Source organism: Amblyraja radiata, chromosome 9 (genome assembly GCF_010909765.2).
Source record: "Amblyraja radiata isolate CabotCenter1 chromosome 9, sAmbRad1.1.pri, whole genome shotgun sequence".
Taxonomy (NCBI): domain Eukaryota; kingdom Metazoa; phylum Chordata; class Chondrichthyes; order Rajiformes; family Rajidae; genus Amblyraja; species Amblyraja radiata.
This window is the reverse complement of record NC_045964.1, coordinates 30,816,726-30,829,645: the sequence shown is the minus strand read 5'-3', so window position 1 is coordinate 30,829,645 and position 12,920 is coordinate 30,816,726. Positions and strand designations below refer to the sequence as shown.

Here is a 12,920-nt window from a genome sequence, read left to right as displayed (position 1 = left end):
TTTATATGAATTTATCTTTTGAGTAATATTGTATTGTTCAAACTGTGTTCGCGAGTGTCAACTCGTCATTGCTTTGTTAGAATACCAGCGACATTGTGAGATATATCCCATCCCATCGGCGCTAAAGTTTATCAGTGCATGCCTGAAACCTTAATCTACTTCGAGGCGAGTGGAATTGCATCTACTCCTGGCTTTGCAGACTAAGTCGAACTCATGAGTCGAATTTACACCACAGTGTTGGAGACCGTGAGAAGCGAGACGGCTTGGTGCCGATCGTGGTGTAAAAGCGTAATGTTGAAAAGACAATCGAATACATGCATTATGTTTTTGAAACACAGACACAAGCTGTGAAGGAAAGCGAGAGGAAGAAAAAAGGGATATTGAATGAGACCTGTTGTTAGCGTCTCATTGCTTTATCAACAGCGCCCCCACGCTACCATTGACTGCGGTCATAATCTATTTTGGAAAAGGTTAGCAGTTGTCAAAGATAAAATCAAAACAGCAAAGAAGCTAAACTTCGAGCGCCATAACCCCTATTTTATATATATATATACACACACACACACGCACACACATATATATATATAAATATTTATTGAGTGTAACCATACAGACTATATTCACAATTATTTCTGCTAGTCGTACAATATGAAAACGTGGAAGTCTTTGGAACTTGCAAAATCTCCCGTGATACTGAAAATACCAATTTTACAATTTTTGTGAAAATACGTCGGATTTTAAAGGAATGAAATGCGAATATTTCATTGACAGGAGCATTTTGCACACAATGAAAATCCACTGGAGATATTGAGCTAACATTAAAACGCCGCAAACAATTGTCTTGTCGCTGTCGATGATCCAGAAGCCCGAGCACTCACGCGAAGTCCGACCAGGGAGAGCCATGCGGACTATATCACTTGTTAAGACTGTATGTGGGGAAATAAATGCGTTTTTCCAAAAACACACTCCATTTGCAAGATTAGATGCAAACATACCCGTTGAGTAGATGGGCAGGTATACTACTTTAAATTCATGTGCTTACTTATTTTCGGTAAGGTAACCGCTGATGTTTTATATGTGGCCTAAAATATTATTTTCAAGATGAGTGTTGTTTTTCCAATTAGATTAGAACTTACAATAAAATAAGCATGACCAGTTATAATTTCGCAATATGTGTGATCAGAAATAAAGATATGTGTATATTGTCTTGTAGATACGATACAGTAATTTGTAAAACAATTCCTTCTTATGGTCTAAAAATAAAGCATTAAGTATTACGAAATAACGTTATTTCAATATATTGGTGTATCCAATATTTTATACTTTGGCGAAATTCAGAAAGATTCAAAACTAAAGTTTATGGAATATGGTAACGGAATCACGCCAAGCAGCAGATGATCCAACTTCACAACGAGATAGTTGAATGATACGCATTGTATTTCGTAATATAAATTCAAATCTGAGTGAACTAAACGCTTCAATATTCGTCCCACGAGCTGACAAAATGCAATGTACATATTTTAATTGCAACTAACATACCGAACGTTTTTATTGCACTATTACAGCGTTTGGAATTAATTCTAAGTGATACATTTTACAATATTAATGATGCACTTTCACAGCTTTTCACTCTCTAAAGCGGTGCAATAACTTTACATGCACGGTCACATGATTTCAACCAACATGGGTTTCAGTTTTTCAAATCATACCATAAGAACTTTTAAAATTTAAGACCATGTTTTCCCATAAAGAAACTGTAACTGTAACACTTGGGGGGTTAACTATGCATCACGATTATATCCTAGACTCAGCAAAGAGCCATCGGTTTATACATGGATATTAGACGTCAAAAATCAAGGTAATCGTTTTTTGTTTCACAATTTTAACAGGTATATGAAATAAGTCCAAGTGTCAAGTCTTGGTAACTGCACAGATCCACTTAATTTGTAACCAATTCTATATTTTCGATTTGTTTTTTTTGAAGGTAACAACCGTCTCGCACCGCAACCTATAGCGTGAACGTCCTCAGATGCAAGTTTGATAATGAGAAACAATTTAACGATCATTGCTAAGCAATATGAAAATAGTGTTAAAATCTCATTCGACAATATAAATTTCACACATTAAGTGAAATTAGTCGCTTCTAAGCGCTGTAGATTAATTAATGTCGCGTACAAAGATGCTTTAACGATAACCATCGCCATACCAAAAGTTATTTAAAACTTAATTTTTAAAATAAATAATCACATCATGTTTGTAAAAGAAGTGATAACAACGGAAATGCAATGATTCGTTGTCTTGTCTCACTAGTTATTTGCTGAGCGCGTTAGCTGTGGTGGACTAAACAACAGACTGATTCTACTGGTTAGTATGGTCGGTCTGTTTCAGGTATGCACTGTGCTTCACGGGTTACTTACCTAGTATGGGATGAGCCTAAAGCCTTAGTCTGGTTGTATGTGGTTACCATCTGTTACCACGCAATTGCGGTGAGGCTTGGGCAGAAAGGTTTACAGTGCACCAGAACTGCGAGCCTACTTACTTAGCATTCACACATCCTTTAAACCTCTAATGATCTTCACCTTCACCTTTATCTAACCCGGGAAACATTACGTTTGACATAAACATGTCGAACCGAAATGTTTACGCCGATTTATCGAAATCAATTCATCCTATATATCATTAAATAAGCGAACAGACAAACAATATATATATATATTTCTTGAGTCGTTAAATTTCTCTGGTTTGTACTTAGAACTGTTTTGTTGTGGCGAGAAAGGAAAATAAGATTTAAATGCAAAACAGCGAAACATATAGTTGTACTGTCAAATCTATACTTTTAAAGAGAGCACGAGGCAGGCAAAAGGAAAAGAAAGACAAGATTATTTCCTCAACTGCACAGATTGCATTTTTAGTCAGGTGGAAAGTTGAATTATTTGAAAGTATACAATTGGCTGTCAACAATATTTTCAAGTATTGTCACCAGAGTCGCCACATTCTGTTAGACATGCAATTGGCGTGCAAATTATCGCCAGATTATCGCCAGATTATCGCCAGAAGGCCATTCTGAGATTTTCCAAATGGCAGGAAATTTGACTTGGAAGAAAAAAGTTGAAGTAAATTATAAAATTCCAATGTTTCTGAAATTGTGTTCGGTATGCATTTCTCTGATCAAATATTGACTGTGAATAATCACAGCTTCGCCCTAATTTTCTTCACGTTACAGATACAATGTAACAATAATACTATAAATATTTCCCTTTCCTTGGAATAACAATTGTTTCGACATATTTTCAAAGTAGTTAGGGACTTTGGAAAAGATACATATGGAAAAAAAAGAGCTACTTTAGGAAGGTAAAATGTATTATGGAATCTGTCAGTGTTATTGGGGGAATATTTTATCGTTAAAACTTATAACAATGTATCATAGAACGCGGGATGAGCCGCTGCGTGGACTGTAAATCCCTCATGTTCACTGTTGGCGGATCTAAATGCTCTTGTGTGGAGATAATTGGAGATTCGCTGTGGTGCATTCATTTGATTCTGCGCTCACTCGCTGCCCAGCGTTTTCGAGAACAGAAATATCTCGCGATCTGTTCCCCCACCCTACCAGTCGCCACGCCAGGCGACTAGACAATAGATTAGTAACACAATCGCGATATGTAAAGCATGTGTTGCTTTTGTTTCCTTTATCAGGCCATCTATTAATCATGCATCACAAAGTTATTCCACATTGGTAAAAGTTGAAATTTCCTAGTCGCCTGAGAATCATCATGGTGTTTGTGCGTGTGATTTATTTGGCACCCACGCTCTTTTTTTAACATGGTATGGCATTAACTTTTAAAATTATGCAATCTTCCCAACGATCATTGTTTGGATTGGATTATGATGTTAATATAAGGCGAATGAATAATTAAACCACACTCCCAGTAAAGGGTTGAAATAAAGGTTGTGCGTCACAACTACCCCACGATTACATACGTAAGGTTTCAAAGTAAACTAGCAGCCCACGGCGCATTATTCAGTAAAACGATAGATAAACCGGGCACTTACCAAATGTAAGACATTTCCCCTCAGTTCTTTGTCCCGCCTCCGAACCGCAGAAGTATATTATGATTTTCCTTTTCGTGTAAACAACAATTACAAACTATAAACAAAAAATACTTTAAATGTTTATCCAAATTCTTTCCAAAGTTACACTTGCCCAATATATAACCAGACAGCAGGTCTGAAATGTATCGGGGCCTTCAAACCCGTGGTACTGTGGTAAAATAACACCCCCTTCATACAGAACCTATGCATTTTCCCAACCAGTCTGTACATAATGTGTAAACAACAGTTAGGTTAACTTTATTTCCTGGGCTCGGACCGCGGGTTTTGAGGAGAGAAAGAGGGATATAGTTGATCAGTCAGAGGCAGAGATAACAGTGAACGTCACTGCGTCCTGCCACTATGTAAATTAACCTTCACGTTCCTTTAGTAGTTGTATTGACTCATGTTATAATAGATCCTTCTACAAGTCCTCGTAAACTATCATTTTATTTTCCATATAAATTTACTTGTATTTGATTCATGGGACACGCTTCTTTCGTTCATATATCCCCGCTGAACATTGGAACGATAACATCATGAGCAGTGATTCGCTTTCCGTCGGGCCTATTGTAAGAGGCGCTGGGTCTATTGTATGACTTGTGGCATCGTTAATGGAGAACGAGAACAAATAAGGCGGCAGGCCTACGGGCGGATCCGACTAGCAGCAAATACGTTTCCACATGTTTTCTTGCAATATGATATATTCCGAGAATTCCCCTTTTTTAAAAAGGCCTTTCAACAATTTTGGTTTCAAATAACTATATCAACCCGGAAAACAATAGTTCATCATAATTGCACAGATTAATTTAATCTTACACGATAGGTGTACACATGCACGAAGTTATCATTAATGGGCGATTTGGATGTTATTGCATTTTTTTTAATATCCAAGGTATATAGACAGCACCCGGCGGTTGTAACGTTCATCTCGTTTCATCGGCCAATGTAGTTTTGTTAATTATTTGGCATTTGGCATTGCAGGAACGTCACTCGAAAAATTGGCAATAAACAAAAGCTTAGTGTCAACGTATGGGGAAATCTGTTTTCCTTTAAAATTTTTATATTTTATATAATGAGCTGCGTTGGGTGGTAACATATTTCCTGTGAAGTGTTTAAAAGGTACATGCACTCTCAAGTATTGTTGTGAAACAACGGGCTTATTTTCATTAAAACCATATTTAATGCTCAAAACCAGAATATACCAAATATCAACAAAATAGCGTTTTAAATTTAAATATATATATTATTGTAATATGTATACTTCTACGTGTCTTGGAAGACCATTTTGCTCGTGTATATATATGTATATAAAGTAACCATATATCTATGTGTAATTTGACAATTATATTATTCATTATATATATATATAATATCATTGTTAATAATTGATACATAATAATCAAATTATATATTTTTTAAATGTACAACAGTGAAATGTGTTTAGAAAGGGGGTTTGTTTTAGAAATAACTGGCTCATTCATTTTAAGGGATATGGTGTAGAATTGGTTGGAAATTAAACTGTCGCACAGACAAATGTTCTGCTATCATATAATATGTCTGTACATTGTGGTGTGCTACAATTATTTTCTCATGTTGCAGTAAATTTGAATGTAATAATTGATTAGAGCCCGCCTTAAACGCGGTACCAGACATTCAGTGTTAAACTCGAATGAACAGCATCATTTAGGCCTATATGAAATGGGCTTCCATTCTCTATCGCTTTAGCATTTGTAGACGGGTTTCAGGAATGCGTTAAAAATATTACCTTCGCATATAGTCATGGAAAAGAAAAAGGACAAGATGTCAACGTTTCTGAATGTAACCTATTTTTTTATTTCGGTGCCTTCTGTATAGTAAACATTTTAAGTGACAACACGGGCATATGATCACAATATCACAATCATGAAAATTAGAGACGACATTAACAATCACTCGAGGAATTCATGAGGCATTTAAGCAACACAGGTTACACGTCCGCAAGGTTTTTTTTTATCTTTGTAGTACAATAGGTTTACACGTTTCACTACATTTACAGAAATAAATGAAAAGGGACCTGTTAGTGACCACATACATCGAATTATGCACAACACAAACTAAAGGCATTCATCAATATTGTCCCCTTCTGATTCTTTGCAGGCAGTGTTGTAAACTGGATATAGGGATTATTTTCAAAGTACTTGTTCGTTTTAAACAAGGAGTGCATTTCTAGCCCCGTCTTTGGTCTAAAAGTAAACATGGACCATTTTGTAACCAAATGGGAAAAAAATGACCGAGAGGTTAGGCGTTATGTTTTACGTAAGATTATGTATGAAAAAAAAAAAAATTATAATTGTTGATGTAAAAAAAAATGTTACCGCTAATACTGGCATCAGCAGCTAGCAACAAAGCAATGATAACTTATAATACTGCAAACGTGAATAATGCTGGAACATTTGAAACAGACCCTGCCTAATTTAAACTTAGTTGGAATGCAGTCATTTTAAATACACAGTCTACATTAATTTAACTAGTGGCTTCCTATCTAACCCGCCTCAAATTGCACATTGCTGAAATTGAATAAACAAACAATCCGACGGGATTTGACAAAATGCGGACAAAAACTGGGGACGAATAAAAATACCTGGGCTTCTTATTTTTGAGAATTATTTACAACGCAAATGTGTGTAAAATGTTAACTTACAGTCTTTTTTTCGGAGGGGTTTGTTAGTGTATTAGAGGGTTTGAAGAGGGCCCCTGGTTTTGATGCGTGAAGTAATCGGAAAGTCCTCCTGAAAGTCCCGTTGTGAAACTTGGCAAAGAAGGTCTGAGAGCTTCGCAGGGGAGAGTCGAAGACGCCTGTGGAGACGTCGAGGACGCTGTCCTGGCCGTCATTGAAGTGCTGCTTTGAGAAGTCATTGAAGGATGAGGAACGTGGGGGAAAAAGTAACTTGTCTGTCCTGACAACAGGTTCACCGAGCAAGGGTTTAACGAATATGTGCCCGAGCAAGGAACCGAGAGCCCACATGGTACAGAGGCAGCCAAGGCGGCGGCGGCCGTGAGGTGGTGAGTGGCATAGGGGATCTCTCCGTTCACAAGTCTATCTACACTTAGCCCATTTGATGTTGGGAATGCGTGGTTGCTTGCCAGAGAGTTCTGAGTCAACATCGAGCTGTAGGACATCGGGTGACTGGGGTAAGGTGAGGTGGTCCCATTGTAGCTTAGTGCGCTGCTTGCTCGGGGGTGATGAAGGGAGAGGAATGGAGAGACGGGCCAATACAAGGAACCTGCCCGATCCATGAATGTCAGTCCAGTCGAGGTGAGGCGCGCTCCCCGCTTGAAAGCCAACTTTGCCCTTGATGTGGTGGACCTTCTGCGAAGTTTGCCCGTCGTCCCACCTATAAAGACATCGTCGCTGGAGGGATCCAACATCCAGTAGTTCCCCTTCCCGGGATCATCGTAGTGCCGAGGAACTTTCACGAAACATTTGTTGAGGCTCAGGTTGTGCCTGATGGAGTTCTGCCAGCCTTGCTTGTTTTCCCTGTAGTAGGGGAAATTCTTCATGATGAACTCGTAGATGCCATTGAGGGTCAGCCGCTTCTCGGGGCTCTGTCGGATTGCCATCATGATCAGGGCGTTGTAACTAAAGGGAGGCTTCTCGTATTTGCCGTTCTTCTTCTCCCCTTCCTTGGTGCCTGGCTCCCCTTCCTTGCCCTCGGCCTTCTTCTCCTCCTGCTTGTCCTTATCTTCCGAGCAGGGCGGCTCGGCCGAACTGTCACTTTTACTGAGGAGGTTCTCAGACTTGGAGTCCACGGCTGGCAAGATGTTTTTGTCCTGGTCTTCGGGGGCAGCTCGGTGACGGATGTCACTCTGCACCGCTTCGGGCACCAGGCTGTTTATGCTGAACGATGATTTGGGAATCATTTTCACTTCTTTCCTCTCTCCCATGTCCAACATCACACACAGGTAAAATTGCAGCAGCACAGTTGGACTGCAATCGCCAGCGCTGGCAACTCATGTAGCAATAAAAAAAAAGAGCCACTACTTCATGTTCTTAAAAAAAAAAGCCCACGTCGAGCGGAGCGAGTTTTCTGCAACTCACCGCGGCCCCCGGGCGCTGGGCTCCAGAGCCGCGTCGCAACACATTCACCCGCTGCCCAATCACCGCCGCGCCGCAACACATTCACCCGCTGCCCAATCACCGCCGCACCTCCGCATCGCGCCTCTGCGGCGCTGGGGGTCGCGGCCAATCGGCGCGCCGGCGCCGCGGAGGGATACGCCAAAAGGGCGGGAGAAGGGAGGAGTGAGGGGGGCGGGAGAGGAGAGGGGGGGGGGGGGAGAAGAGAGTGAGTGAGTGAGTGAGAGAGCAAAAGAGAGATGGAGAGGGGGGGAAGGAAGGCGGAAGAGGGAGAACTAGGGGAAGGAAGGGCAAGGGAGTGAGGAGAAGGGAAAGGAGAGGAGAGATAGAGAGAGACAGGAGGAGGGGGAGGGAGGAGAGTTGGGAGGGAGGAGAGAGGGGAGGGCGGGAGAGGGGGAAGGAAGGAAGGGGAAGTAAGGAGGGAGGATGGTGAAGAGGGCGGGAGAGGGAAGAGAGAAAGAGAAGGAAGGGGAAGATAGGAGGTAGGGAGGAAGGGAAGGTGGTGAGGAGGGAATGGGGAAGAGAAGGGGAGAGGGAGAAGAGAAAGGGAGAAGGGGAAAGAAGAAGAAAAGAGGAAGGGGAGGAGGGAAGGGGAAATAGAGGGGGGGGGGGGGAGAAGGGGAATGCAGGATGAGAAAAGAAGAGGGCGTATCACTTCACCTCACTTCACCTCACATCCTGGCCCCATACTTCCCCCATCTCCTTCTACTCCTACAAATGCATCGCAATTCACCCACCCGTGCCCCTGGATAATAGCTTTCGGTACGTCAATATTTTTATGTTTTTGCTCTGGAAGTTTGTTTATACTTTCAATGAAGGGAATTAATATAGAGGAGGGCTGGGGAGGGGAAGGTGGGTGGAAGAAAGAGAGAGAGAGAGCGCGGGGGAAGAGACGTGGTACTACTTTATAACTCGGAGGGAGCGATAACAGTTTCCAAAACAAAAACTAAATCCCTGGCGTGGGGTCGGGGCCGGGGCCGTGAATAGGGTCGGGGTCGGGGTCGGGGCCGTGAATGGGGCCGGGGCCGGGGTCGGGGCCAGGGTCGGGGCCGGTCGGTTCCACCTTCACCTCCGTCTCGTCAACACCGCTCAACACGCGAGCTTCAGCCCGGGTCGGACGGGGCGAGGATGCGTGTCCTGACTTCAGCCCACGGTGAGCTTTGGAGGGGGCGGCAGAGGCGGGGAACTCCCCTGCCGTCCCGGACCGGGACACTGGGTCCCTCACCACCCCCTCCCTCCTGCTCTAAGTCCGGCCCCAGCCTACAGTTTTGGACGGATCGCCCTGCATCCAAACTCGGGCGGGCAGGATGGTGGATCGGACGCTGCCGGCGGGCCTGAGGTCGGGGCAAGTCCCGGGAAGATCAGCCAACGGGGGTCAACCATATGCCCCACGCCCCGCCGGGGGCAGATCTCTCCCTCACTTGCTTTGACTTATTTTATTCCCCGACTCCCATTTTGGAGTCATGATGGCGGATGGAGCAAGCAGACAGGCTGCTCCGGATTGATTCTGATGTTATTTTCCTCCCCATTCAATAGAGCCCGAGTTCAGAAGGCTACACTCTGCAATGATTGCAACCGATCAGCGTTTAAACGACGGGTCCCGGTCTTGGGTTGTAGGCGAGTGTTGTTGGGCTGATGAGCATGTCTTTTAGTATGCTTACTTTGTATAATCCTTTGTTTCCTGTCTTAAATATTCCCAACGATAGCCTGCCATAGTGCAAATCCTACCAGTGGTACAAGGTTCAGTGCTGCAAGGCATCTTGAAGTTACAGGTGCAAGACCTTACAAAGTATTGACATTTACAATGCGGTGTTGTTGATTGATGTGGGGTCTGGGTCTTTACTTCGACAGGGACGCGACCAGTGAACTCAGGACGTTAGACGGGAACTGCACTAACGGCAGGATGGAACCAAACGAAAATCGCCTGACACTGTGTGCAGTGAACTCCCGAACCAAGCAGCAGGCCCGAGTCTTCAAATTACATTTTCGTGGTAAAACATGTGATAAATAAAAGACAGTTCGGATTGTAGCCCAATTATGCGGCAGGCGTAAAGTAAAAGTAGGCATTCTCTCACTGTGTTTCTGCCTATTGCATTGTGATGCCAGGTATTGTTTTCCCAAAGAAAGCTGTGCATTTTATTTGGATTCATGTAATATGATACCATACATTGATTAAAAGCAACGGAGAGTATAATCATGAATATATATTTATTTTGAGCCTTTGGGCTGCGTCGGAAATAATGAATGGACATATATTTTAGTTTAATCTAGGTCGAAACCTTTAAAAATAATTTAAATGGATGCCAGAAATTTAAGATACGTGGACCCTTTTGATGTAGTATTGTATTTTGCAGGTCGACTTTGGAGTTTCACAATTTTAAAAAAAACGTGATGTCTGAGGACAAAAGGTCAGGTGTAAGTTCCATATGCGGTCGTAGATTGTTCCTTACGTGGTGTATGTGTGGGGTGCGCGCACGTATTCAAATAAAGCACATTGTGAACTTGTCTTATTTTCTCCGTCTATAGTTAAAAGTCTAATCTGACCTGCTCGTTCTCTTTACTCAGTGTAGCATGAAATAATTTGGTGTAACTGGATTCCTCGGAAGAGACAGGTTATATAAACATTTACTGATGTGTGGTATCTGTAGTCCTTGTACAATGAAGTGCAGGAAGGAAAGTGTTGATTAACACGAAAAATAACGAGATTAGCTGATTGCATCTTCATATGCACAAGTCGTCATTGAATTGTTTTTTTAAAATGGACACAGCTGTTGTTTGCACTGAACCTCTGTTGTTGCTGTGATTTAGAAGTACTTAAATCAGCGTTTCTGTGTAACAATTTTGAAGCGTTTACAAATGTGTATTCCACGCTGATTTTTGGAACAGTTAGAGAATGAAGCAAATTCTGCTGCTCCTAATGCGCTAGAATATTTCAGCTTTGCTTCTTTCACATCATTTAAGTTTCAAACGTTGGCACAAGAATGTCATCTTTTTTTTGTGGGGGATTCCGAACTAGCCCAATTGCTACAACATTTGAAGCAGCTGTTATATGTTTAAATGGATCGGAAGTTGATTCATATATATTTTTTAATATAATGTTTTGGTTTGGTAATTAGAATAATAAACACACTTTTTTCAAGCCCCACTAAATAGGCAGAAATACCCGCGTGGAAATTATCGTCAAAAATAACAGACATTAAAGGAGAATATTAAGAATAATTAGCATGGGCTAATAACGTAAATGTTAACAAACATTTTCAACAAAGAACCCCTAAAATAACGAGAGCGGCCTGCGAACATATTTTTTGCATTCAAAGCTCAAAGCACTCTCCCCCTCTCATCCTCAAATAAGAAAGAAAGGTTTAGGGCAATAGTTTTAGTAAACTGGATTCATTATTTAAAACAACACTTTATTTGGGGGGGTTTTACCGCAAATGTTGTCTTCGCTTAAGAAGCTCTGACGTTTTGGAAATAACGGTTTTTTTCCTTAAATTAATGTTGTATTTGTGTCTGGTGCAGAATTTTACCTTTGACCTTCAATGAAAAGAAATCGTGACAGCGAAGTGGACTTCATGGCATTTCATTTCGCCCAGTGTCGCGGGGAACGCGGGGACTGACACCCGGTATTGGATGTATCGGTCACCGCTTGCATTTTTCCAAACACGATGACACTTTCTTTTTAATGTTAAGAATTTAAGACGCTGGGTATTTGTTGCTTGTATTTAATGCTCGAGTGCGATGTAAGTTAGTTTTGTACATATGGTCAAATAAAGCTGGGAAGTCGGGCCTGGGATTTATAACCAGGATTGGTAATGATCAGGATCGCTGTATCGGTTTGCGTTGGAAGAACACGACCATTTGTATTTGGACGAAAAACTGGCGCTTTTGTAATTGTAACTAAAGTGAAGTATGCGCGACCCGAATAAAGTACCATTGCCTATTAAAATTAATGAATATGCAGTCGGCAATACCAGACCACTGAATTGTGAGTTTTTTTTTTTATATCGCAAGTAAAAAAAATGCATGTACATAAACGGTACCAATATATAGTTGTGTGATTTGGGCCCAAGTGAAGGTTTGCCATTTTAGCTGCAAGTGATCTAAACGGGCCTTGGATTGGAAGATGTTTTGAAGGATTTTTGGCGATTCAAATCTTATTCGAGTATAAGTCACACACTCAACTGACTGTGGGCGCTGTTAATTAGTGATTGAAAGTTTCTGTATTTAGCGTGCGCTATATTTCTTGTGGTTTTTGTTACAGGTTATATTATTAGGTTTGCGAGAACAGTAGTTAACTAAACTTCCCAGTTAGTGGTCTTCGCACCAGGAAAGTGTTATTTGGTACAGCAGCTATGCCTCGTCACTCATTAACTCCCTGTAGGTTGTCAGCGGCTGATCAACGCCAAAAAAAAAACCACAGCACCAAACTAAATGAAGAGGCCGATGATTAAGATGAACGTTTACCGGTGCTGTCATTTGCAGCATCTTTCCATCATAACATTGTGTCACTGGGAAATTCTTTTGAAAACTGCAAGGAAACACACACACACACACACACACACACACACACACACGCACACTGACGCACACACAAACACTGACCCACACACACACACGCACTGACACACACACATACACACACACACACTGACGCACACACAAACACTGACACACACACACACACACTGACACACACACACACACACACACACTGACG

At 41.7% G+C, this 12,920-nt stretch overlaps 1 protein-coding gene and 1 long non-coding RNA gene across 2 annotated transcripts; one reads left to right on the top strand and one right to left on the bottom strand.

Moving 5' to 3' along the window:
* Positions 1-5,898: 5,898 nt before the first annotated feature.
* foxg1 (forkhead box G1) lies at positions 5,899-8,354 on the bottom strand. Its single transcript, XM_033026980.1, has one exon. The coding sequence runs from the start codon at positions 8,020-8,022 to the stop codon at positions 6,793-6,795; it is 1,230 nt and encodes a 409-aa protein (XP_032882871.1). The 5' UTR covers positions 8,023-8,354; the 3' UTR covers positions 5,899-6,792.
* A 465-nt stretch (positions 8,355-8,819) lies between these two features.
* On the top strand, positions 8,820-12,178 carry LOC116976917. Its single transcript, XR_004413073.1, has 3 exons — positions 8,820-8,965; positions 10,055-10,611; positions 11,723-12,178. It is a non-coding gene; the product is annotated as an uncharacterized LOC116976917 (long non-coding RNA).
* Positions 12,179-12,920: the final 742 nt, after the last annotated feature.